The 25,425-nt window shown below is 42.0% G+C and overlaps 1 protein-coding gene across 1 annotated transcript in view; it reads right to left on the bottom strand.

Moving 5' to 3' along the window:
• tead1a (TEA domain family member 1a) overlaps positions 1–25,425 on the bottom strand; it is a 48,108-nt gene that overhangs the window by 7,561 nt on the left and 15,122 nt on the right. Inside the window, exons 2-9 of the mRNA XM_084936294.1 lie at positions 22,164–22,629; positions 15,685–15,749; positions 13,554–13,616; positions 9,385–9,516; positions 9,127–9,176; positions 7,664–7,725; positions 5,315–5,442; positions 3,435–3,608 (exon numbers count right to left, since the gene is read on the bottom strand). Of these exons, the coding sequence (XP_084792420.1) occupies positions 3,435–3,608; positions 5,315–5,442; positions 7,664–7,725; positions 9,127–9,176; positions 9,385–9,516; positions 13,554–13,616; positions 15,685–15,749; positions 22,164–22,368 (879 nt within the window). The 5' untranslated portion in view covers positions 22,369–22,629. The remainder of the gene's footprint in view (positions 1–3,434; positions 3,609–5,314; positions 5,443–7,663; positions 7,726–9,126; positions 9,177–9,384; positions 9,517–13,553; positions 13,617–15,684; positions 15,750–22,163; positions 22,630–25,425) is intronic.

The following is a 25,425-nucleotide window of genomic DNA, read 5'->3' on the forward strand; positions in this document are numbered from 1 at the left end:
AATGTGTTGATTGACCTTTATAACATCCACATTTGTTTGTTTTTTATTTGAACCAAACCTTTATGCAGGTGTTTTATGAGACAGGAAAGAGACAGGTACAGGGGAGAAACAGAAGAAAGAAACATTTTCTTATACAACTTTGTGCGACCGAAGTTGAAGCAGAAAAATGTTTAATCAGAGCAGAGAGAACACGCTGCACCTGGATTGCAGGCAGGGAGGAGCGAGGAAGGGTTTGTACTGTTTGTAATGAGTCCACTGAGGAGCACCGTGCGTCTTGGGGCTCAGAGAACACACAAACACAAACACCATATGCTTACTCACTTACATTTACATCCATTCACGTGCACACAAACATCAAACCGTGCTCTATTAAAGCTGCAGATTATCAGAAACACACTCCATTGTGGTAGATCTGAGAGCTTTTTAATTAAATTCAAGGGAAGGCTCTCTACATGACACACACACACACACACTCTTTATTTGTTCGCATGCTGCAAGCACACCTCACCACTTCACAAGCCTGCAGGCTCCTGTCCTCTCCTGGATTATTTCTACTGTCCAACAACCTCCTCACCTCACAGTGATTTTGTCGGTTGACCAGCCCCACCCCAGAACAGGAATTCTCCAGTCATGGAGCTTAGCAGCTGCAACTAACAGGAAGCCTTGGATTTCTGCTCATGTTGAAGCAGTGCAAGTGTAACACATGCACAGAGGATGGTGTCGTTTTAGAATTACATTTATGACAATGACGAAAAGAGGAAAAGGTGTCGAGAATAGATCATCTGCTGTAACATGAGCTCATCTAGCTAGCAAATCAGTGTGACTCCTACTAAGCTAACTTGCTTACCAATTAGGGCTGTGACAACATCCGATATCCAACTCGAAATGCTTGTGGTTAAAAAGAATTACACAATATCCACTTTATTTTACTTCTCAAGGCAAGGATTTTAGCTACTCTGATTAGCGACTAACAATACAATGTAGCCACACGGTCACAGAACATCTCAAACTCAAAGGCTACAATGCTACAGCATAATAACTATGACATAGCATCATCAGACTGAAGTACTGTCTGAAAACATGAAGATAAAAGCCAGTATGTTTTTCCACAGTGAACACTGAAAGCATCCAACAGCTCAGTTTGTCAATCACCAAATCCAATTACTTTAATTGACCCATTCATCTGAGATGATTCTAAGAAAAATTACTTACTACACCTATACACACATTTAATTCATATTGCAAATGACAATAACGTTTTTATCTATAGATCACATTTCATTACATGTAAACTCAATCCACCTGACGCAGAAGATAGAGACATAAAAACCTGTGTACGTTTGCAATGCCTTAAGGCAGTCAAAGCTGCAAAACAAAACAACGCCAACGCCTATTAAGTGAAGATCTGTGTAAATAAAAAGGTTTGGGGTGTGTTGTTGAATGTATGCACACATGTAACTGAGAAGAGAGTAGCTTGTTCCAAAAAACAGGAACACAATAGCTGAAAGCGTCCGCCTATGGCGTTATTTTTGTGCCACTATTCTGAGCGCACGTAAAAAAAAGTTTGCAGGTGGAATCGTTGTATTTTGAGGAGAAATTTATTTTGAGCGAAGAAAAGCTGAATTTGAGTGAACAAAATTCATTGCTGCGTGCAAAAAATGTATTTCAGTGTTTGCTATTATCCATACAAACGCACAATAGCAGCCCCTCTCGCTCAGTTTTTGTATTTGCGCTCGCTCGCAATGTGTTGCTCGCGCTCTCAACATTTCTGCCCGTGCACGCTCAACTCTTTCTCTACACCGTTATATTTGTGCCACAAAACCACCCAGCCACAGACTTGGATGCAAAAAAATCTGATTGGCTGTAATTTTAAATAAATTATAACAACAGATTATCAAGCCTGAACGTGCTGCTGTTGTTGTTTAGCACAACATCTGCTGGTTTCCTGTTTCTGGCGCAAAGTGGGAGATAAACAAACAAGAGAGACGATCAGCTGATCATTGATCAGTTTCATGATTGAAGTAGCAACAGGAGAGAGAGGGGGGAGAGGATGAGAGAAGAAGAGGCAGCTGACAGCGTAAAGACAGAATAACTCCAGCTTTGTGTCTTTTTTTTCATTCTAGCTGAAGTCCGGGACTAATTGCGTTCCTTTTCCCCTCAATACGGATGTATTGTAATTGGTCCAGCCCAGAGTTGATCATGACCAATTGGCTAATCCACCACCTTTCATTTTTTATACTGTTACAAAAACAAACAAATATAAAAATGAAAAATCATCATCGGCTCACCGGGGCCGGTTCCAGTCCAGCTATGTGGTCAGCTGGTGGGTAACAGGCATCTCCGAAAACGTTAGAGCACTTATGCAAATATGTGATGTCTTGATAAATTGAGCAGATATTTGAAGTTTACACAGCACCATTCTCGCATGAAAATATCTTAAAAGTTTATTTTATGAACCAAAAAGAGTAATATTTCAAACTCCACCACTCTGTGTTCCTCCGCCTCTGCCTCGTTTGAGTTTTGGACGAAATGGATTCTGGGATATTGCATTTCGTCATTTCGAGCTGATTGGAGACCAGAACAGCCAATCAGATTTTTTTGCATCCAAGTCTGTGATTGGCTGGTTTTGTGGCACAAATATAACGGTGTAGAGAAAGAGTTGAGCGCGCACGGGCAGAAATGTTGAGAGCGCGAGCAACACATTGCGAGCGAGCGCAAATGCAAAAACTGAGAGAGAGGGGCTGCTATTGTGCGTTTGTATGGATAATAGCAAACACTGAAGTACATTTTTTGCACGCAGCAATGAATTTTGTTCACTCAAATTCAGCTTTTCTTCGCTCAAAATAAATTTCTCCTTAAAATACAACACTTGCACCTGCAAACTTTTTTTTGCGCTCAGAATAGTGGCACAAAAATAACGTCATAGGCGCCCACTTAGATCCAATTATTGTCATCTTACTGGGGCTTTTTGTTACTGACTTTTTTTCGTAGAGGCTATAAATTATTAGTTTGAGAGTCGGATTTTTGGAAGTCCTATGGTACAGAGGAGTTCTGAGAAAGGACAGTAAAGTCAGCACACACACACACACACAGGTGAAAACAGCTACCTGTGAGTCTGGAGGTGAGCAGGTGTTCAAACAAAGCATCTGCGCTTTCATCAACCCACCACCTCCATATTCCAGGTGGACAGATGGAACTCACACACACACACACACACTGTGCTGCGTAGAAAAATAAGGGAACTTTCCCTGGGTGGGGGCAGAGGTGCATGGAATGCGGTTCTTGCTGACCCTACTCGGTGACGTCCAAAGCATTTTCAGGCGCAAAAAGGAAAAAACATTAACCTTAGTCCAGAAATATTTTTAAGATATTTGACAGGTACTGGGAAAAAAACTCAAGTAAACAGGAAACTGATTAAAAGTTTGTCTGCTTACCCAGAATTTGATCAGGTAGAAGGCGTTTTGTGGGCCCTTATCAAACAGCTCCTTCAGACCTCCCTTCTTCTCGGGGAACTTGTCGTAGATTTGCCGGATGTCCACACACTCCAGCAGCGGATCGCTGTAGCTCAGGCTGCTCTGGCTGATGTGCACAAAAAGGTGCTTGTTGTACTGAGAAGAGAGAAACGTTTGAATCAGACGGAGGCCAGAAATGTGGAGATAAACACACTGGCTACGCCTAAAGTTACTTCTAGGATCCTGCTATAACTTTTCACTGTAATTTTGAACCTAACAGAGAAACAGAAAAATATAAAGTTAGATCAGCAATCTGGTGCATTGTTAAAAGAAAGACTGCACGTCATCACAGCACAACCAAAATCCAACAAGACCACAGAAGTCATTCAAAGTGCAACGAGTTATCTCCATGGTTTAGAAAAACAACTTATCGACATGAAACACAGTCAAGAACACTCTCAGCATGAATTGAGACGCTACCGTTCATCGAGGTTGTCAAGGTCTGCAACCAAGAGACAAGCTATTCTCTCCCCCCGAGGACCCAAAAAAACCCCAGAATTGTTTCTATCACCAGCTCTGATCTCAACTCAGCAGATCACGTTGTTCAATTACTGAATACAAAACTAAAGGCAGAGAAAACACCCAAACAAGCCGCCACTGAAGGAGGCTGCAGTAAAGGTCTAGCAGAGCATCTCAAGGGAGGAAACACTTGATGGTGTCTATGGGTTCTCCACTTCAGCAGACTGCAAATGACTTTCATCCAAGCAGTGAAAAAATCCTCATATTACCTTTGAGCCTCTGAAAACAGGATTGTGTATAAATGGTTGTAATTCCTCAACAGTTAATGCAAATTTTGTTCCCCTGAATTAAAGCTGAAAGCACTTCAGTCAGATCTTCGTTGTTTGATTTAAAGTCAAATGCTGCAGTCGCTGCAGAGGCAAAGCTGCAAAAACTGTCTTTGTCCTAAATGTGTCGTTATCATTTAATCGTTAAATTTAAGTCAGGTTTTATCAATTATAACAAACTGAATGCAAGCATAGCTGCTAGAAGTTATGGCTAAAACTACAAAATTAAACTGAGGGATAAACTGCTAATAATTCAACTGTAATCTCAGTATCCATGTAAGCTGCTGATTAATACGCTTATGTTGAAAGCAAACTTCAAATTTCTATTTCTGAGCTCAAATAGAGGTTTTACTGACTTACTCCCACTGACCAGTTTCAGAACAGGACCACGGCAACTTTACTGGGCTGTTCTCTGACCTGCTTTTTTTTTTTAGACAGGGTGTGGGTTTGTTTGGCTTTGCAGCACAATAAATCATACAGTTTAATGCAATATTGGCCAGCTATACAGATCACAGAGGGCAAAAAACTTAATAGAAAGATCTGCTAGTCTGGTTGGTTAAAAAAAAATACATAATTTTCTGCATTTTTACCCAACTTTGTCTTTGCCTACTGATAAATCTGCATGTTAAATGTGACTTCAGTGGGATGGATCTACATTTAAGGACTCCATTTATTCCCACTAACGTAAATGATGCCGTTTGACAATAGAACCTATTTCAAAGTCACTGTACAACAGTTTTTTTCCCACTAAGCAAACAAAAAGCAAGATGAATGCCAGCTGTCTATGAGCCCAAGGTAGAAAAATGGCAGTGAGTACGCAGCGTGGCAGGATGACAGATAGACTGAGCAGACAGAGAGATAGAGCTTTACAAAGGTTATTCATACTAGGCGACACACAAAGGGCTTTAACGCTGTTCTCTGCTGTGGGGTTATCTGTCATCTCTGTTTATGGGACAATAGGGAGTGCTTATTGTAGTCTGGTGCTGGATATGTGTGAATGTGTGCGGAGTAACTCACTGCCTCCTGGTCCCTCTGTGTCTCCAGGAAAGATGAAAACTCCACCAGTCGTAGTTTGGTGGTGCCGATGGAGCGACCCTGCCATGCCGGCTCTCGGTGCGTTTGGGCTGCACTGGGAGGTTCATAGCCTTGAACACACACACACACCATTTAATCCCACTTCACCACTGCAACATGTTCAGTCATGCTTTTTAACGGGGTTAGCAGTAATGCAAACGTGTAAAACTTTAAGCCATTACTGGAGGCGCGAGGACAAAAGCCGGCTGAGGTAAAGGCGAGGCACTAAAAAGCGGTTAACAAAGTATATGTAAAGGGGTAACAATGCAGGGGCCACAGCGAGACCCCCGGTTGCTGCCTCAAAACTCACTCGCTCCATTTTCAAAAACCTCGCCACTCTCGTCACTTAGTTTCATGCTATTGTAACTAGCACACCCCATCATCACTCTGAAGAGAGGAAGCTCAGCAGTGCCGGGTGAGCCAAGTGACGCGGCGCCTTCTTAAATTCATGAAACGTAACTTTTGTTGACCTCATCTGTGGTCAGTCACGTGGCTGGCTCAGTTCTGGCTCAGTCTTTTTCTGATTTGGCATGAGTGGATAAAAGATTAGAGATGTTTTGGGGCATTTCCAGTGGCCGTGGTTACCTAATTTTCGGACAAACTGTCAAATTTTAACTTTTTCAAGTCAAGCACGCACTAAGGAACTCGTTAGTTTGGGTGCCCTGTTCCACATTTGAGAGGACAGGCCACGCAGCTGAGGTTGTTTTCCACTCTGAAACAGCAAAGCTAACAAGGTGTGTGCAATCAACAGGTCAGCCAATAAAACTAACTTTTGTCATTTCATTAGTTTTTCATTGTTTGATAGGATCGTAATATAAAAATTAGGTAATATATTTAATAAAAATATTAAAAATGAGACCACCTCCAACTTTCTCAGTTGGTACCATCAGTCTGGTGAGTCAGTGGTGTAGCGATGGTGAAGCGAGGCCACACTAAACCTAAACTTGCTGAAGAAACTGGCTGTGCGCTGCTTGTCTGTCATGTTAACCTCAGTGACGTTGTTCATTCCTCGCCACATATCTCTTGTGGTCGAGTGTGGCCTCCAGCTTCACCCTTACGTGGACTCTCACTCTCCTCTGGGAGTTCACTTCTTCCTGTCACCTTAAAGGGTTTCTTCTTTATACTAAGCAGTTTTTGTGGATGGCTGCGGCTCAGGAGGTAGAGTGGTTTGTCTACTAATTGGAAAAGTGGTTCGATCCCTGGCTCCTCTGACACCTGCATGTCAAGTATCCTCGGGCGAGATACTGAACCCCGAGTTCTCCTGATGCATCTTTTTTTCAGTTAGGCAAAGAAAAAGCACTTATGTAAATGTGTGTGTGAATGAGGCTTGGAGTAGAAAAACACCAAGAGCTTAAATTGAATAGAAAACAAGTACAGTCCATTTACCATTTCTTTTAGGTCACAGGTATCCCAGGCTTGTTCTCAAAGTAGCATACAGGCCTGGCTCGTATCATCACAAAATTGGATCTATTCTTTGATGCAGCCAGTCGAACTAATAATGTCGTCTGATGTGGTTCATAAAGTAGATTCCAGACTGTAGACTCAAAGCAGCTCCTCTGGAAAAAGGTTGTAACAAGAGGAACCAACTTCGGTGTGAGCAGCACTACATTATGGACACGTCGCTGGGTATAGTTGTCTTACTTGCTAACATTATCGGCAGCAAAATCATATCCGAGGGATATTTCTATCTGGATAGCTTGCCAGCTGTTTAATGGCAGATGTATAAGTTGACTTTTTGCAGTAATAGTCAATGTGTGAGCACGAGCTGCACACTAATGTCCTCAACACTGGAGTTCACTCAGCGGCAATGGAGGTCATTAATGATAATGGTTTTCTGAGGTTACACAGAGTTTTTAAGTTGACAGGACCAAATGAACGCTGCTTGCTATCCTGCTACCCCTTGTATTAAAGGGTATATGGCTCCAAGATTAAAATTATGAGCATTTTCAGGCAGTAAACAGACAGGCTCAGCAGCTGCACGCAAGCTGCAAAAGCTATGCCAAGCAATCAAAGTGCAATTTTCCCAGGAATTGCACTTTCCACCTGATATTTTCAAAGCTGCTTCTAGAAAAAGCAACACAAACTTTTAGTACAGATGACGTAAGAAAAGTCAGATCGACACCTTTTCCCTCTCACGATCTCTTCACGATACAAAAGCGGGAGTGCTGGAGACCCAGGTGTTCAGACAGATTCAAAAACCATCCTGTAGTGAGGCAGCGGTCTAAATGGCAGGAGACAGGACTGCGAGTCCGCTTTAAAAAATGAAGATAATTGCACTGTGGTCCGTCTCACCTGAGATCGTGGTGGTCCCTGCTGTCTGCACAGAGTAGGCTTGCTGAGAGAAAGGCTTGATGCTGAGAGAAACAGAGACAGAAGCAGAAAGGAAGCATTGTCACTGTACTTACATTATACAGCGAGGAAGTCTGCTGTGCGTCTTGTATGAACAGTAGTAGAAGCACAGAGATCAAGAGCAGCTCCGAGTTCAGTAAAAGCTATACCAGCCCTATTTCCAACCATTATCATCATCTCACGGGCACGTAAGAGTAGCAGGTGATGAAATGAAAAGGGGGTTTGAACTTGGTGCAGCTAGCCATGTGAACAGAAACTAGGCCAAGAAACCAGCTTAAACATGTTGGAAATAAAATGTACCGTTATTTTCTAAGGAATTGGAAGATTCCAGGTGTCACTCCTGCAAACTAATCAGATTTATGACTTCTGAATTGCCACCTTGTTTAAACATCCATTTATTTATTCTGATTGCATGCATCTGGATGTGTCTGCGAGACTCTTGTTATGATTCTGTCTGCTGCAAAAAAAATGCATCAATAACTTTAAGCCAAATCCAGACTGACAACACTGAGAAATCTTTGTGTGTTTGAGTTCTGGCTTGTCATATTTCAAAAAGCACTTAGTAGTAAATGGGATGAACCCTCTCTGACATTTCAAAAACATAGCGAGTACTCAGTAATAATGTCTACAGCCAGAGGAGTGAAAAACTCCTGATGTGAGGGTTTACAAGTTCACTTAAATGAAACAAAGTGCATGTTTCACTGTGTTTAGTACAGTTAGTGGTTAGTATGGCCACTGTAGGTGAAAATGGAAATTACAGAGCAGTTTAAGATTTAAAAAATTACAAATCTAGAAGACATCTCATAGATTTTGGGGGAAAAAAAAGGTCTTTTTTTCTCTTGGTCAACGAACTATATTGTGTTACTTTGCAAAGGTGTAACAACCTCTTCACACCAGTGCTGCTGCTGGTGCTTGACATGTGTTATGCCTCCAGTGGATGAACTAATCAAATTTTAGCCTTCTTAGCAATCGGATTAAGCCATAAGAAATTACCCGTGATTTTAGAATGACCTGTAAATTACCACATTGAGCATACTATCAGAAGCATCCCGGTTTCACGGTGCTGTAAATTGGGCCTATTTAGAAGAAAACAATACGCTGATTTGGGAGAACTGACAGCTTATCAAGTTCCTTGACTTAAAAACGAAAATCTCCCAAGTGTTTGCTTGTGAATTCTTAACTTTATCGACAGATTTTACTTTCAAATCATCGCAATCTTTCCATAAAGTCGTGAATTGATCTCAAGTTATTTCTCAAATCCTATCCCACACCTGCAGACCAGTCGCTGTTATTTTATTTTACTACAAAAGGGCATAATATGCATGATAGTTTGCAGTTGTGCAAGCATGGACAAAAGAGAAAACATGTAAAGTTGGATGAGAACGTGTAAGGTGACTGCGACTCACTCTTCTGCGGTGGAGCTGGACTGTCCTCCAGGAATCATCCCCTGCCACAGCTGAAAGTACACACATGCACATTAATACACTGGACTGAGAATGCAAACCATGCATGCAATGCAATCTCTGCATGTTTTTTGTGCACTGCCACTTCAGATTGCTTTATTTCTATTCATCCCTTACTCCCTGTATTTATTCACAGAGAATAAATACAGCACATCTGTGTATCTATGCATGTATGTATGCACGTGTGTGCGCAAGTATTACCTGTGCATTAGCAGGGAAGCTGGCACGGACTATCCCAGGCAGCAGCTTGCTGTGTATGGCCGTGGCTGAGACGATCTGAGCAGAGGACATGGAGGAGATGCTCTGCAGAGCCTTCTCCTTGGCATTCTGGTCCTGCATGTAAACAAACACCACACACTCATTAACATCGTCATTCCTCTGAACATTGTCATTACCGTGCAGCTTGTGCAGATCAGCAGTGAGTCATAAAAAGCCGGAAAATTCATGAAATTGAGAAGAAGAATCTGAATTGTCTTGACTAATGGAATCTTAAATATTAAAGCTTGAGGGGAAAACACTGTCCCTGTGTGACTGGATGTGATCAGGCTGCTACTTTCCTGCTACTTTTTGATTGCACAAATTAACGTACAGCAATTTAAGTAAACTGCCCAACATGGAGCAGCTCATTTGCCAACAAAACACCGTGTAGCTCCAAGCGAACAATTACAGGAGCTTCTTTTACACCCTTATCAGGGTCAGACTACATTCTTTCGTATCTAAATCTCTTGCTTTGTAAAAAACTGTCCCTGTGACGTTTCAGAGCGATTCAGGGGACAGGGCTTTGTCTTTTTGTGCGTGTCATTTGGGTGTGGTGATGTTGCTTGTGGCCTCGAGGGAAAATCATGGCGACATGAGTGGTGAGCGGCGAGCACAAAGTGTACAGCAGAGCTGAATGTGCTTCAGACGGCGCGGTGAACATTGCTGATCAGAGCTGCTGCCTCGGGGCAAACGATAACATATAGCAGATTTATAAGCTTGATGGTGTGGGCTTATTTATAACGTGAACAAAAAGGCAGCATGAAACTTATGAAACAGCTGAAAGAAATGGAATTAGAGCCACTGCCATAGCTGGAGAATCACTAATTGGCTGCTTCACTCAAGTTAATTGGCACTGAGAGAAATCTCTCCTCCTAGGGGAGGTAATAACATTATAGGAGGCACTGAAATGGGAATCATGCTGGATTTTCATATTAAATACCAGGAGCCATATGGGTATGATAACCACCTTGACCTCAACTCATTCCTTCAAAATCACCAATGATCCTGTTCCTGTTGAATGAGGAAGTATTGTGAAATCCACACAAAGAGTCGCATACGTAGTTTGATTTTTAATAGATGATCAGAAAATGTATTAAAACTGCGAGGCAGCAAATGTTACTCGGACAGCAGACACACTAGGCATGGACGATCTGATGATCTTGTATCTTGAATGGTCTCATGGTCTGGGATGTGATCTACACTGAGCTCACACTTTCCCCATTCTTCCCACTTTTCTACAATATTTCGGTTTTCTAAATGGTCAAGTGTTACGCACAGAGGGTGGCAAAGAGGACAAACTCCACCGAAACTCACCGGAGCATTAGTTTTGGCAGAACAAAAGATCAAGCTCAGCCAGCAGTAGGGATGGGTATCGAAAACCGGTTCTTGTTGAGAACCGGTTCCCACTGTTTCAATTCCTTGGAATTGTTTGCCATTTTTGCAAACGATTCCCTCATCGATTCCAGTCGCCCTGAATGACGTCACCACGTTGTGGAGCATCATTTACCTGGCAGGAAACACGGCGCCTAAGCGGCTCAAACGCTAAAAAGTTTGGTTATACTTTACGAGAACGGATGACAACAGGGCAACTTGCAATACTTGCAAAGTAGATATTTCATTTAAGGGAGGAAACACTACGAATATGCAAAAGCATTTGCTCACAAAACACGCGATGACCTTAAATGAATGTCGTGTTTTTAATTCCGCTCCGGACTCGTGAATCTCAACCCAGCAGCAGCGGTAACGTTTGCACGTCCTCTCCCGTTAATGCGGCAGGTAAATAATCAACTAACAGTGCATATTATGTTAGTGCGATCTGCCTTATTACAAAACCTGCCATTACTGTGCATTTAGGTGACCATGATGAGAGAGACAGACAGAGTCTGGCTCAGATGCTGGCAGTTGTCGCTGCAGTTTACCGGTAGCGTCTCCTTTCAGGCCAGGATAGACGAATGTCACCGAGCAGTGACTAAGTTTGTGGTCAAAGGCTTGAACCCATTTGCCACAGCAGATGCCCCGATTTTCAGTAAGTGAATGTGTTTAATTGTAGGCAGGGACATTACTGGATATTCTTGTGTAATTGCTACAGAATAATTTATGTTATACTTTGTTATTGCTACACAAGAATATTTATTTTATTATTTTACATTTACAATTTTTTTTCCTGGGGACTCTGTGACACCCCACGGAAGAGCCATAGGCTGGATCTCTTAAGATCTCACTGTTGGGTTTGTAAGGCCATGTTACTCCTAAATTTCTATCTTGTTCAAAGAGAAGATACAAAACAAAGTTCTAAGCTATTCGACATCAGTGTTCTCCTTTTTTAAAAAGAATCGATAAGAGAATCGATAAAGAATCGAATCGTTAAACAGAATCGAAAATGGAATCGGAATCGTGAAAATCTTATCAATACCCATCCCTAGCCAGCAGTACCAGTAGCTCAGTCGATCTCAATCCCTGCCCACGTACGCTGACGGCTAAGCTGATAACCATCTTCACAACCAATTGGGAAATCTTGCATGTGTAATGATACCTGCATACAGTTGCTGCCTGCCCTACAAGCTACTTTGCAACCCATTTCCTGCCATTTCTGTCCTAATCAATCTCACAGGTGGCTTCTAGGTGCTGTTAGGGGGGACCTAAAAGGCCTCAGGCCTTCCATGTATAAATTAGTGGAAATGGAATAACAATCCTATTTTGGCTAAAGTGATCCTGAGAGAACTACAGGCACTGCTATAATCAATATTAAAACCTTCAGGGGCTACAGGTCAATTCATTTTAATGGATTAGTGACGGGCTCTGTGACCTAATGCCCGGCTAATCATCTGATCAAGCCTTCATTTTACTCCAAAGACTGTCATACAACCTTTTGGCCATAAGAGCCATCCATATACACAGTTAATCACGTCACAGTCACGTAAGAGATGCGTGCAGCTCTTCAAGAAAGCCACGTGGTGACGAGATTAGCACTCACACATACACATGTTTGTCTGTTATAAAACATGTACGGCCCAAGAACTCGCAAGCATCATCAGTGGCGTGATCTCATGTAAGATTGTCTACAGTTAAAGAGGTCTTTCCACCTCCTTTGTTGACAATTACCGACTTATTTGTGGGTTAAAAGGTATTATATTCAAGAACTGAAATTAATGTATAGACACATAAAGAAGTACTTCCTCTCAATCGTCACTTATACCCCACTAGAAGCTTTTTGTCATTAGACGTGTAACCAATTAGAAAATTGTTAAGGGGGGTAAAAAAATAAATAAATAAATCAGAAAGCAACACTAGAGACATGCTAAAGGGGCACTACCCGTATCAGTAACCTTAATATACCATAATATCACTGTGCTACACTACACTTGAGCAATTTTGTGTGTGCACAAATGTGTTTCCTAAACATATAGTGTATCATCAACAAAAGGATCTATATGAATTTGAATAACCTTTATTATAAACTTAAATTAACCATCTGTTGTTTCTTTTATGAAAGCAAACAATTGTTCTCATTCCGACTGCTCTTCTCGGAAAACAAGCGCTCCCTTGTTGCTTACATAAAGTTAATTACAACCAACTGTGAGGAAGAAAAGGAAAGAGGGGGCAAAGAAGGACAAGATACTAAGGGCATGAGATTAACAGACTCAAAGAGAGAGAGAGAGAGAGAGAGTAAGAGGACAAGGACAAAATAATGTATGGATACAAGAGAATGACAGGAAGAGGAGGAAACGAGAGAGAGTGAAAAACCTAAACAGACCTAATTATACACCTAGGAAACTGGTGTCAACGTGACAGGCGTCCTCCCAGCTATAGCGTCACATTAACAAGCAAAGAGCAAAGCAGCCAGCCACAGATTCCCACTGCTTCTTCAGGACAGCTTCAGAGACTCCAAATTTTAAAAAGTGATTTTTCTTTCATTCTTAGTGTTAACGTAGAAAAATCTGTTTGCAGTTCTGTGGATGATGCTGTTTTCACTCTGTTCATCCACTGTAGTCATCACAGCAAATCCTCACTAATCAGCTGTGTTTATAGCAAACAAACTGGAAAAGAAAAAACAGCAACACTTCCTGAGCAGCAGAGGATTTTTCTGGAAATGTTTCTGTGCGGTCTCTTACCTTTAGCTTGGACTGAAATTCCCTGGATTTTCTTCGGGCCAATACTTGGATGTGACTGGATACCTGGAGGAGAGGAGACGAGAGGAGAGGACGAAGTGAAGGAGGGGTTGAAGGGTAGGAAGGAGAGGTGGAAGAACCAAACAGTGAGTTGCCATGGTTATGAAAGGACTGTTGCTACACTGGAAGGGTGCACACACACGCACACACAGACACACACCTACCTCCCCTGACAACAGTGAATAGACCCATCTATGCACATCTTTTGAGCAAGCAAAAAGACACCTGGGAACACGGGCCAAGAGCTCAGATACTAAGATTACACTTCACTGACATGCAATAATTAAAAAATAAATAAAAATCCAGACACCCAGTTAGTGTTTCTAAACAGACGGGTGGTATAATTTATCATTCTCCTGTATTTATATCATTGCTCAACTTGTAACAGTAGCGCAGCTGCTAGGCAGTTAGTCGGACAATACGTTCCTGGTTTCCCTTCTAGTAGCACAGAGAAGATGTCACATTTGGTTGTTGTGACAACAAACACAACACTTTCCAACACAGTTTATTTGACTGGACGACCGTTATGTTAAAATGAAATGAAACTGCAGAATAAACACATTATATATGGCACACAATATAACATAATACACATATACTCCAATTAAAATCCATCAATGGAACATAACCATAGTCAACAATATCAGGTCCAAAATGCACGTGTATATAATATAAAAGGATGGTTGGTCGTCAGTAAAACTACAGTTATAGTTACATCAGAGGTTAGCTTGCGCATGCTGGCTTACAGCTCCAGCTGCACTATCACACTTACCGGAGCTTTACTAAGCACACACATCTTTACCTCGAGGTAACAATGATACAAGTAAAATCAGGATCAGTAACCAGCGTGGCCAGTGTTGGGAAGGTTACTTTTAAAATGTATTCCACTACAGATTACAGAGTTCATGCCCCAAAATGTATTTTCTAACGTATTCTGTTACATTACTCAATGAGATTAATGTATTCTGAATACTTTGGATTACTTAATATATTATCATTTTTCTTACAACTACACGAATGTGATTTATTACTATTACTGAAGGTTACTCACCATACCAACACTAACTAGATGTTTAAATCTTAATATAAATGAGTAACAGTAGGTGGACATTAGGTAAGGCTGCACTTTTTGCAGCGATCTCGTATTGAAAACTATTCCGCGCGTATATAAAACAGGTCCGCATCTCCGAACCGTAGTAAAGGGACCTCTGGCTACTATGTCTGGTTCATCGCCCAAAACTAGCTTTACTTTGTTGTCTGGGTCGACTTTGCTAGCGAGGGACAGAGAGAGGCGTTGAAAGGCTGCTCCAACAGAACTTATTGTTTCAGAGGAAAACACGAACACAGTGAGAATTTTTTTTTTATAGCCATACACCTATTCTCCATGCCTGTCATGTCAGTGATGATAGATCGAGGTCTATGATATGTATTATTATTATTTTTATTAATAATAATTTGGTTGTTGTGACAAGTTAATAGCTTACTTACAACTGGGCTCGTCAGGCACTCTTTTTGGCTGCAGTGGTTATTATTATATTTACATGCTTCCAGCTCCCGTTTCTGCTCGGTGACTACTTTTCCACTCACCTTTTTCTCCCTCCCTCACTCACAGACAAATAACAGGTATGGCAGTCCATTCTCCCTGCAGCACGGACTACACTGCCCATGAACCTACATTCTTTAGGGCTATGCTTGTAACACTCTGCCTGTTGCCCTTATATTAAATATTTTTTGAATAATAATTTTTAAAAATATTTCGGCATGTCATTTATGCGGGCAGCAACTAGGGGTGACATGGGCCGCGAGACACAGGCATTAGAGCCTCTTAATGCGTCTTTTGTTTGGGTTTCCACCAGCATGAAACAGGAAAAGACCACTGTTTAATCCCTTTATTTCAACAAAGTAACTGTATTCTGAATTCCACCTTTTTAAACGGTAACTGTAGTGGAACACAGTTACTCATATTATGCATTTTAAATACGTAACACATATATTCCATTACTCCCAACACTGAGTATAGCTGACTGTAGCTGCACCAGGCATGACTGGATTTAAAGCGCACTCCCATTATTACCTGTTTCCTTGTTCGCGTCTTCCCCGTTCGGAGTTTGATGTATCTGGCTATCAGCTCGTTTCGACCTGGAGGCACAAGACACAGAACATAGTAATGAAACATTATGCATGCCCACATGCATGTTAAACCCCATTTGACCGGGCTTTCGTTTACGAGGACAATCGCACGCAGAAATCATATGACCCTGACAAACAACTTAGTGGCTGATTTAGAGCTGTTGACCCAGCGGCCCGGTTGACGTGCAGTTTCACATAGAAACGCTGTAATCACCGATACCCCTGTTGAGCCGTCCACACATACACACATGCACATAAAATCACACACGCCACGGCCCTGAATACACATGACCCAACAATACAGGCATTCATGCGGACCGGCCGTCCCCTGATTAAAGGAGCCAGCAGGCCAGCTGTACCCGTGTTTACGCGTGCACACATACACGCACACATAAAGACACACACACACGCACGCACGCTTACGATGCTGAATAATTCAACCCATTCAATGGGGAGCACAGCAGACTCAGCATGACCTGGCTAGTATAGATTAGCCAGGGAGAGGGAGGCAGTGAGAAACAAAGCAGAAAAACACAACTTTTACATCCAGAGAAACTGCGAAGGGGAGGGGAGGGGTCGTTTGCACATATTAACTTAGGCCTGCTCAGCCTGGCTATATTACAGCTTTACAGTCCTTAGGAATTAAGGACGACAGACCATTTTACAGATTTCAGGAAATTATGTAATTTGCCTGTAATTTTATTTGCTAACAAGCAAATGCGGTTCAGTTTGGTTTGGTTTGGTTTCGCTCCCGATCTGTTCTCTGTTGCAACCAAGTGGAAAACCAAAGTCGGGCCAGCTGGCCAACTGATGGTCAAGATCAGCACAAAGCCAAACCTCTACACACTACCCAAATGGCTTGCAACAATAGCCCTAACTAACTAGCAGATGGTGTGTGTGCATGCGTGTGTGTGTCTGTGTGTGTGTGTACCTTCTGAGCAGTCCCACTCTCACTGAGATATGGAGCTTAGACTGATAAAATCTACAGCTCACCATGCAGGTGTTTTCCTTCGAGCAGTCAAAAGCTGTGACTGACGACAGCACGCAGACGCACACACACAGTACACATAGATGTATACGCAAACACGAGTGCGTGCTGTGAACGCGTGCACAGAAACACACACACACTGAGTAGTCCTGGCTGTGGAGGCTGACATCTGACTCCAGAGGGGCCAGCTGGTCTTTCTAGGAGGCTTAACGGTGAATTATCATCCTTCACTAACCCTGCGGCACACATCCCTCACTCTCACCCTCCCTCTCTTTCAAAAACTCTCCAGCACACACACACATGCACACACAAACACACTTTCTTCCCTCCCTTCATTCGGCCATCCATCCATCCTGTGTTCTGGTTATTCCTTTTCCCCCCTCCTCTGTCCCTCTTGTAGTGAATGGGCTTCCCGTCTGCTCCCTCCCTCCCTCCCTCTTCCACTCTCTGTCTCCATCTCTCTCTACTTGCCCAGTGAAAGACTTCAAGGCCAAAGTCAGATGGTCATTAACCGTGACGAACAGAAGCAACCCCTGTGCTCCCCCCAGCTCCCTATCTCTACGCTGAGGCCACCGCGTGCAAGCCGATATTAATGGAGACGACAAACTGGGAAGAAAGAAAAGTAATGAAATTACATGTTTGTTATGTGATTCTGAACCATTTAGAGCTGATTTGAGAACACGAAAAAAGTTCCAGAAAACACACGAAACAAGAGCTTGTTGGTGACGTAATGCTACGACGACACAGGGTCACAATACGAAAGTGCATACGAGGTGGTACGAGGCAGAACGAGTGAGAAGGAGAAGCTAAATCTGAAGCTTCCTGCACTTTGTGTGGTTAGAAATGCGCTTTTTCTTTCCTGTCCGCTAGCCGCAGTACATTACTGTTACGCCGTCGCTCTCTTAGTGGGGTGATTAAGAGCTTCAGCTGCTTTATAGAATAGCTCAAAACCCCTTTCAGAATAAGGTCAAGGCCTCGCTGACCGCGCTCGCTAACAAGGCTGGAGTTGAGTGGTGTGTATTGTTGTGTACCCTGGACAGACCTCAGAGACCACAGGGGCCAAACACTGGCCTAGAGCCTGGATTCACAGCAGCTTTGTGGGAGTTTCTGTTCGTTACATCCAAAAAGCAGTTTTTAAAGTGCTAAACCTTTAGGATTTTCATTTGCACTCATTTGAGGCTCCTCCTTTTGTCCTCCAAGGCACAATCCCTGAAATCCTGGTTGGTGCAGACTGAAGTTAATCTTTCATTTATTACAAACAAGCTGCCAGTTCTTTTAAAGAGTAACCAAATCCTGTTAATCTTTTACTGCCAGGTGATGCCACCTGCAGAGATTTGGTAACATCGACTTACTCTAATGTTGGACGACCGTAATATGTAGCGCATCACGGTATCCGACCTGTTTCAAAGGAACCAAGAAGTGTTGACTGAGTGTTCCCAGCGCCGTGTAAATATTATTTTTCAAAGTGCTGATAATAATATGATATTTTGTTAAGTTTCTCATGTTAACGCGACTGCCGCTGTCAGGGAACGGAATAATGTGATGATTAAAACATGCAACATGATGAAGAAGCTGTGAGGATAGAACCAGTAAAAGACTTAAACCCTCAACTCTGACAACAAATAAAGCCTTTAATATTCATTTTCTCCTTTCATTCTGAAACCACTCCAAAATTTCAGTATTAATACCAGTTTATTCCAATTTAGTTACAGTGCACACTGAAATTAAACGTGGACTAAAAAATGTTTTTTTCGTATTATAGTGGTCTAAGACGACTCGTTATTTGTGGGGGAATGATCGCAGGACTCGGCGGTTCCTCTTTGCTTTGTTTTTGCGTCTCTTTCTTTTCCTTCGGTCTCATAAATCCTGTTACTCGCAGCAGCACACGTCAGCTTTGACGGCCGAAGTCACGGACTAGCTGGAGAGCATTTAGCAGCTTAAAAAAAAAAGCCAGATATTTCCTTTTAAAAGTGTTTGTGGAGACAGCTAAAAGGAGAGAGAAGGCTACCAGATTTCCATTTGCCAAACAGGGCTTAAATAAATGCTAATGCAGACCCGTGCTCACGCACATGTTCACCATAAGGTGATAAGATCTGGGTGTTGTGCTTAAAGCTTGTCAGCACTGCTGATCACATAGTGAAAACCACACTAATCTGACCAGACACTGGCTTAAGAGTAAATTTCTTTTCTACTGAATTATCCTTTAAAAAGAAATTTCTTTACTTTTATGTGATTTATTAGAAATAAAGACAAATGTAGCTGAAAAAAGCGGCGATTTGAGGAACTTTTCTCTTAATAATGTTATATAAAGTAGGCGGCAGTGAGCCTGAAATTTAGTGAGTCTTATGATTTGTATTTTATTATTACTGGAAAACAAACTTGGGTAGGTTACATCCCCTAAGAAGGTAAAAAACAATATAGATACATCGGCGGGGTACAGTAACGCACACACAGGAAGAAACATTTAAAAAATACAGTCACGCATCGGGCACGTGAGCATTAAATTCCTCGCCATCTAAAGGATTTCGAAATGAAGAGACAAAGGCAGAAGGGTAGCTAGCCCTTTGTCTTAGGGGAAGATGAAGAGTATCTTCAAAATGAGTCATATAAGTCAAGTAACTGGTTTCGCTGAAGTTGATTTTGCAACGTTGTTGGTATGTCGACTGGAAAGAACCAAAACCATTCAGCCCCAATGAAGGATGCAACCTCCAGTTTAAGACGATTACATTTTTACAATGAAGAAAATGTAGGTGTGTATTACACCATGTGACTGGAAAACTTTTGCCAACATGTGTCACAGTCTATACTTCTTCCACTGTTATTCTCAATAAGTAAAGCCCCCTGTGACATAGCTGGTTTGAGCATGCTCGCCGCTGAAGAGACAGATGCCGTTCTGTGTATTAGTCAGTAGATCTATAGGATATGTAGGAGACAAAGACACTGGTCATTATATTGTACTTTTGATGCATCTTTCCCAAGGATAATAGAGCCATTATTCGCCTTTTCATTCCCTGTTATATGCACCCACATTATGATGTTTCTAAGCTTCTCATCCACTAAGTTTATCCTGGCACTTTTTGTACCCGTTTCTTCTTCTTTTACATTTCACTCCATTTTCCTGCACCCTGTGGGGGGTGTTTCTAGAACCGCAGTAGTCCCCTGCCTATCAGGTATTACTCGTTTCTCCTCTGTACTGTAAGACAACTTACCAGTCACTCAGCGTGCCTTAATGTAACGTCAAAGAAAGCGAATCTACCCTTAAGGATGCTTAAGTTTGCCTTTAATAACTAAGCTTGTATTTTGCTTCTGTGCAAGCAGAAAAAAAAAGCAGAAAAATCATTAAAAAACAAAACAAACTCAACAAAGCCTCAAGAGCCCGATTACACACCAGGCATGAAATAAAATAAGAGCCTATTCGATCCTGCAAGCTCCATTAGCTAAAAATTAGAATAAACTAGATACTGTTTTATAATTCCGGTTAGCACAGATGTTGTAGGCAATGATTAAAACCCCTGGTCTCTGTGGCCAAATGCTGCTCATCCCTTCTTGCCATTTCGCCTTTCCTGCTCTGCCTCTGAAAACAGACACCATCTAACTCGATTAGGTCACCATGATAAACGTGTCAACAACCTGCACACAGAGTCAACAAGGTAAACAACCGAACATGCCACCAAGGCAGAGAACAGAATGAGTCTGATTGATCGGCAACTGATCGGGAACACAAAGGAGGTCGATCGCGAGGTTTAGCATCAACGCGACAGGAGAGCGCTGCTGCTTCCAATCTGTGCATGTCCGTAGCGTTTAGGGTTTGGGTTGTCAGCTGCAAGGTTTTTTGGGTACACCTCTATCTGTTTCTGCTCTATTCAGAGAACAGCAGCAGTGCATCCATGAATGACCAGGGGATGTGAAAGAACATTTAGCTCATTTCTGTTGAAAGCTGGCGACAGTTCAATGGTTGGATTTACATTATGCATCACAACTCAGCCAAATAATGCAGCGAGATTATTTTTGTTTCATAGCCCTCCATAACAACACACATGGCCGGATCTACACATCAGAAAATGTATTAACTTTATTTTCACCTTTATTTTGGACAGCACGGTAGAACAGCAGAGAGAGAAAGCAAGGGGAACAACACACAGGAAATGGCCCAGGGCGGACTCGAACCCAGAAGCCTTTTAGCAAATAAGTCACCTGCTCAACCACTGAGTTATACCAGCACACAGAACATTAGTGCTGTTGTTTTAAGACATCTAATTATAGTAGATCATGTTCCTCATAGATTATCATAGCATTAATGTTACATAAGTTTGTTTTACAGGCTTAGAAACTCTTCTTATTGTGTCTCTGGGGTTCAAAGAAACGGACAGCTGAAGCAAAACAATAACATGAAGCTAAAAAAAGAAGACGATTTGCTAAAATTCCGATATGGTTGAAGGAAACTGTGACGTTGGGACAATTCACAAGTTTTTAAAAGTATAACTTTAAGGTGCTTTAAAAAGTCCTGACCTTAACCTAACCAAACACCCTAGAGACGCACTGGTACACAGACTGTAAGCCAGATCACCCATGAACAGGACCTGACCTCACTAATGGGACAAACAAATATGGCCGCCCTCTTTCGGGGCTCATATTTAGCGTTCTAGTCTGTGTGGGACCTTTAACCTATATGATAGAGGAAATAACTATCTCATATTTGGGATACTGGTTTTGATTTTCTCTCGATTCCCAAAACTCAAGAAGTATTCACTAGAGAGCGATACGACGAAAGAGAGGAAAAAAGAAAAACAACAGGGTGAAAGGGAGGGGGGGACGCAGCTGGTGGCAGCCAGAGAACCATCTGTTCATCACTCTATTAGTTCACACACACACACACACATATAAGTACTCTCTCTCTTAGTCCCACGCTCACACACACTGCGCACCTATAGCCTGCTTCTATTTCCTCTCTTTTACGGCTCTTTTCTCCCCCTGCATCTCTGACACTTTGCCCTGCGAGACAAGCCTCCGCCACAGCCGTCTATGTCGTTATTCGCACCGTCTGACACAACAGCGAACATTTCAACAGCTCGGCCAATCGCTCGGTGTGTTTATATCACATTCTACCACATATACCGTGTGAATTAGTGATGAACTATCAAAATTATTCACACTTATTAAATATGGCCCACTGTTGTAGAACAACACAAAGAAGTGACCTCTGTTTGTTTGCGCCTTCGTGAAGAAACCAAAACAAAGTACACGGGGTGCATCGCACTTTCACAACAGCTCCTGTAATTCACAGTCCAAAGCAATAGGAACATTTATTAAGCGAGGAGTAACACTGTTTTTCATTGTTTATCTACACTGATATGAGAAAAAGACCTTTTTTTCAGTTTTTGAAGTGTCAGTAACTTGTACTGATTTATACCCAGCCCTGATTTCCCATCACTCACCGTACATCTTCCCTTCATCCGACAGTATAATCTTCCTCCTTCCACAGGGCGGATAGATAGCCAGGGCCTCCTGGAAGCTCTGCTCGATGTCCGGGCTCCAAACTCCCTCGGGATCCCCATCCATGGTCTTGTCCCCTCCAGAATCACTCAGTCTGTCCATGTCCTCCCCTGGACTCTCACTGCCACTCCAGCTACTGCGCTCCATACTGGCAGCTAACGTTAACTAGCTGATGTGTACTCAGTGCAAATGCCTTGATGCCAAGTTGATAAAGTAATTAAAAGTCTAGTGATAAACTGAAGCTAAAATGAACTATAATGGTAATAATTAACTCCCAGTAACGACGGCCAGCTGTGGCCAACTAGAAACTGACGGTAGCTCCAAATGGTAACTACCAGTAATAAAAATTTAAGGACTAGTGAACTGTAGAAAAGTGAGTGAGCCGCTCCAAAATCCAACCTCAGAGCTCTACAAGAAAAGAAGAATAACAAAGAAAAATATCGTATTAGTCATTAATATTCAAACTTGATTCTTCCCATATATGCAAATTAAATTTTACTGCAGCAACACAAGCTCACGTATAAGACAAGACAAAGTGGCACGCTATTGAAAAACCCTTTAATATTGAAACTGCGAATAATTTTACTGTTTGGTACAGTAGGAGTCTGCTTATAACCACTGACTGTGTAAACGACAGATGCAGCTTTAGGGTCTGAAAACTGAAGCCAACACTGACCAGCAGGGGCCGATTCCTCTGGTTCCAAAAAGACTCCCGATTGTATAGAAGTCTCTGGAAAAACGTCCCTCTGATCCCTTATTCTGTGAAAGCGATCAGGAGAGTGTTCACTGCGATCAAACGCTTGAATAAAACATTGAGTTCTGTTCCACAGACAGATGCGCCTCTCGCTTGTCATGTCCGATTCCAAAGCACCAAGACGGCGACAGCAAAAACAAAATCAGCTCGAGGCTTCATAAGGGTGCCTCGCTTTTCCAGCGAGCAGTCTTACTGTGGCTGTGCCTGTTTTATCAAAAAACTAACACAAAAAAAGAGCAAGAAAAGGACAACAGAAACTAGAGTCAAAGTTTTGATACAATTACACCCCCAAACCCAGAGGAAAGGATCAACTGATCACCCAGCGCCTTCCGTCCAATGAGCTTCTCGGTCATGTTCAGGAGACAAATACGGATTTCACTGCTAAATTTTGCTTTTCAGCTTGCATTGTGCAGGTGTGATCACCACATCCCAGAATTTCATTTCAGAAAATGGGACAAACATAATGGAGGGGTGCCATTCTTCTCTCTCTGCAGCCTGCTTTGTGATTCACACTGATATTAAGTCAGATTTTTTTTTTTTAAACCAGGAAAATATTTTTTAATGTAGCTTTAAGTTCTGATCAACATGTAGCAAGCCTGTATTCCAGCTGCAAGAGGTAAAGTATTGCTTCCTTTCATGAAGGAAATTGCCTATTTTGTTAAAACCGTTGTGGTACATCAAATCCATGCACGTAAGGAGTGCAAGCGTGTGAGGGGCAGGCTACTGCTACACACAGCGACAGACTCAGGGAGGGAAAAAAAGACAAACTGAAGGGGCTTGCCAGCTGCCTACAATTCTTCTAAAATCCCCCATGGTAAACAGCAGGGTTGGCGCAGTACAAACCACACTCAAACACCACCACCATATGCGCACACACACACGCATAGAAACACACACACACACACACACACAATTACTGTGCCAGCCCCTTGGGCGAACACATGTCATTTTGTCTGGTCTTCTACTGTTCACACTTCCCATGCACTGTCCCCTTGCCACAGCCCGAACAAGCCTGCAGTGTGAAGTAGATATGTGTGTGTGTGTGTGTGTGTCTATACTTAACACAATTATATTTGACAATAAGCACACATGCAACTGAAGCATGTAAAGCAGCAGGCAACATTTTGGACACATTTTAACCCCGTCTGCACACCAGCGTTCAGCTCGAGGGTTTTTAACACCTGGGGGAAAACGCTGCGAATCCACAAGAAAACATCCGCTGGCAGAGAATTACAGACATGTGTAATGAAAGGGATCTGCTGGTTTTACTAGAGTTTGTCCCCAGGTTCTCTCTTCATGCTTATTCTGTTCACCCTAGTTTCCGTTTCCTCTCCAACTTCCCATCGTGGCTTTCTTCCCCGCCTCTTCCCGCCCATCCCTCTCCAGCAGTTTTCCCCATTCAAACAAAGATTCATTCATCCAGCAGCCCGCACCAATGAGCAGCAGCAGCTGGATTTCTTACAAGTTTCAGTGTCTCTGTGAGACTTTTCGTGCTGAAGTCAGAATACAGACGCTGTGATCGTCTAGTTTCACGTTACAGTCGTTTCACTGATACGTCAATGGCAAAATTTTTTAAATAAGTCAGTTCTTGTTCATTTGTTGTCAACCTTCAACCTTTCACAAAAAACGCTTAAACATGTTGCTTCCATATGGTAGCTAACAGAAGGTGATAGCACAATATTACACTAGACTCATTTTTGTTTGTAAAGCCCATCAGAGTCAGTCACTGACATTGGCAACCTATTAAAATCAAGGTCTAAAGCATCACTGAGCAATATTTTATAATAAATAGAGGATAAAATGACTAGTTTTGATTTCTACTACTGATTAAGGTCGATTCCAGCTGCATCTCACAGCTGTTTAGAGACAATGAACCCACAGCACAGCACGAAACCAGCATGAACTTTGTTGACTTTTCATCAGTTACTCTTTGTTTCCTCACAAAAACAACATAATAGCAAGTTAAAAAACTATGATGACTTTTTGTCGATAAATAAAAACGAGATGGAAATATTCTGGAGAGACGAGATCCAATCAGAACTACGCTACAAAATGTCAATGATTTGAAGGAAGAGAAGAGAGTAAACATGTGGACACATTCTGCATTTAAAGTCAAGGGAAGTAAGACATTTTATAAACTGTGTGGAGCAACTCTCACCATTAAAAACATTTTGTATTTTAATCAACTGAAAGACTTCAAATTTTTAAACATCATAAGATTAGACAACTTAAATTTGACTGAAACTAAAGAGCATTTTAGTCAAAAGACTACGACTAAAACGCAAATCAAAATTTACTGTCAAAATGAACACAGCGAAAATATACAGTCCGAAAAATACTTCTTAGAAGAGTAACCAGTGGACGTGCATTTTAAATTTTATTGCTACATTTTCAGCTAAAATTACTTTATCTTTAAAACTAAAGAACTAATAAAAACATGTATAAATCAA

This window comes from Perissodus microlepis, chromosome 7 (genome assembly GCF_051167445.1).
Source record: "Perissodus microlepis isolate ML-2025 ecotype Zambia chromosome 7, ASM5116744v1, whole genome shotgun sequence".
Lineage (NCBI taxonomy): Eukaryota > Metazoa > Chordata > Actinopteri > Cichliformes > Cichlidae > Perissodus > Perissodus microlepis.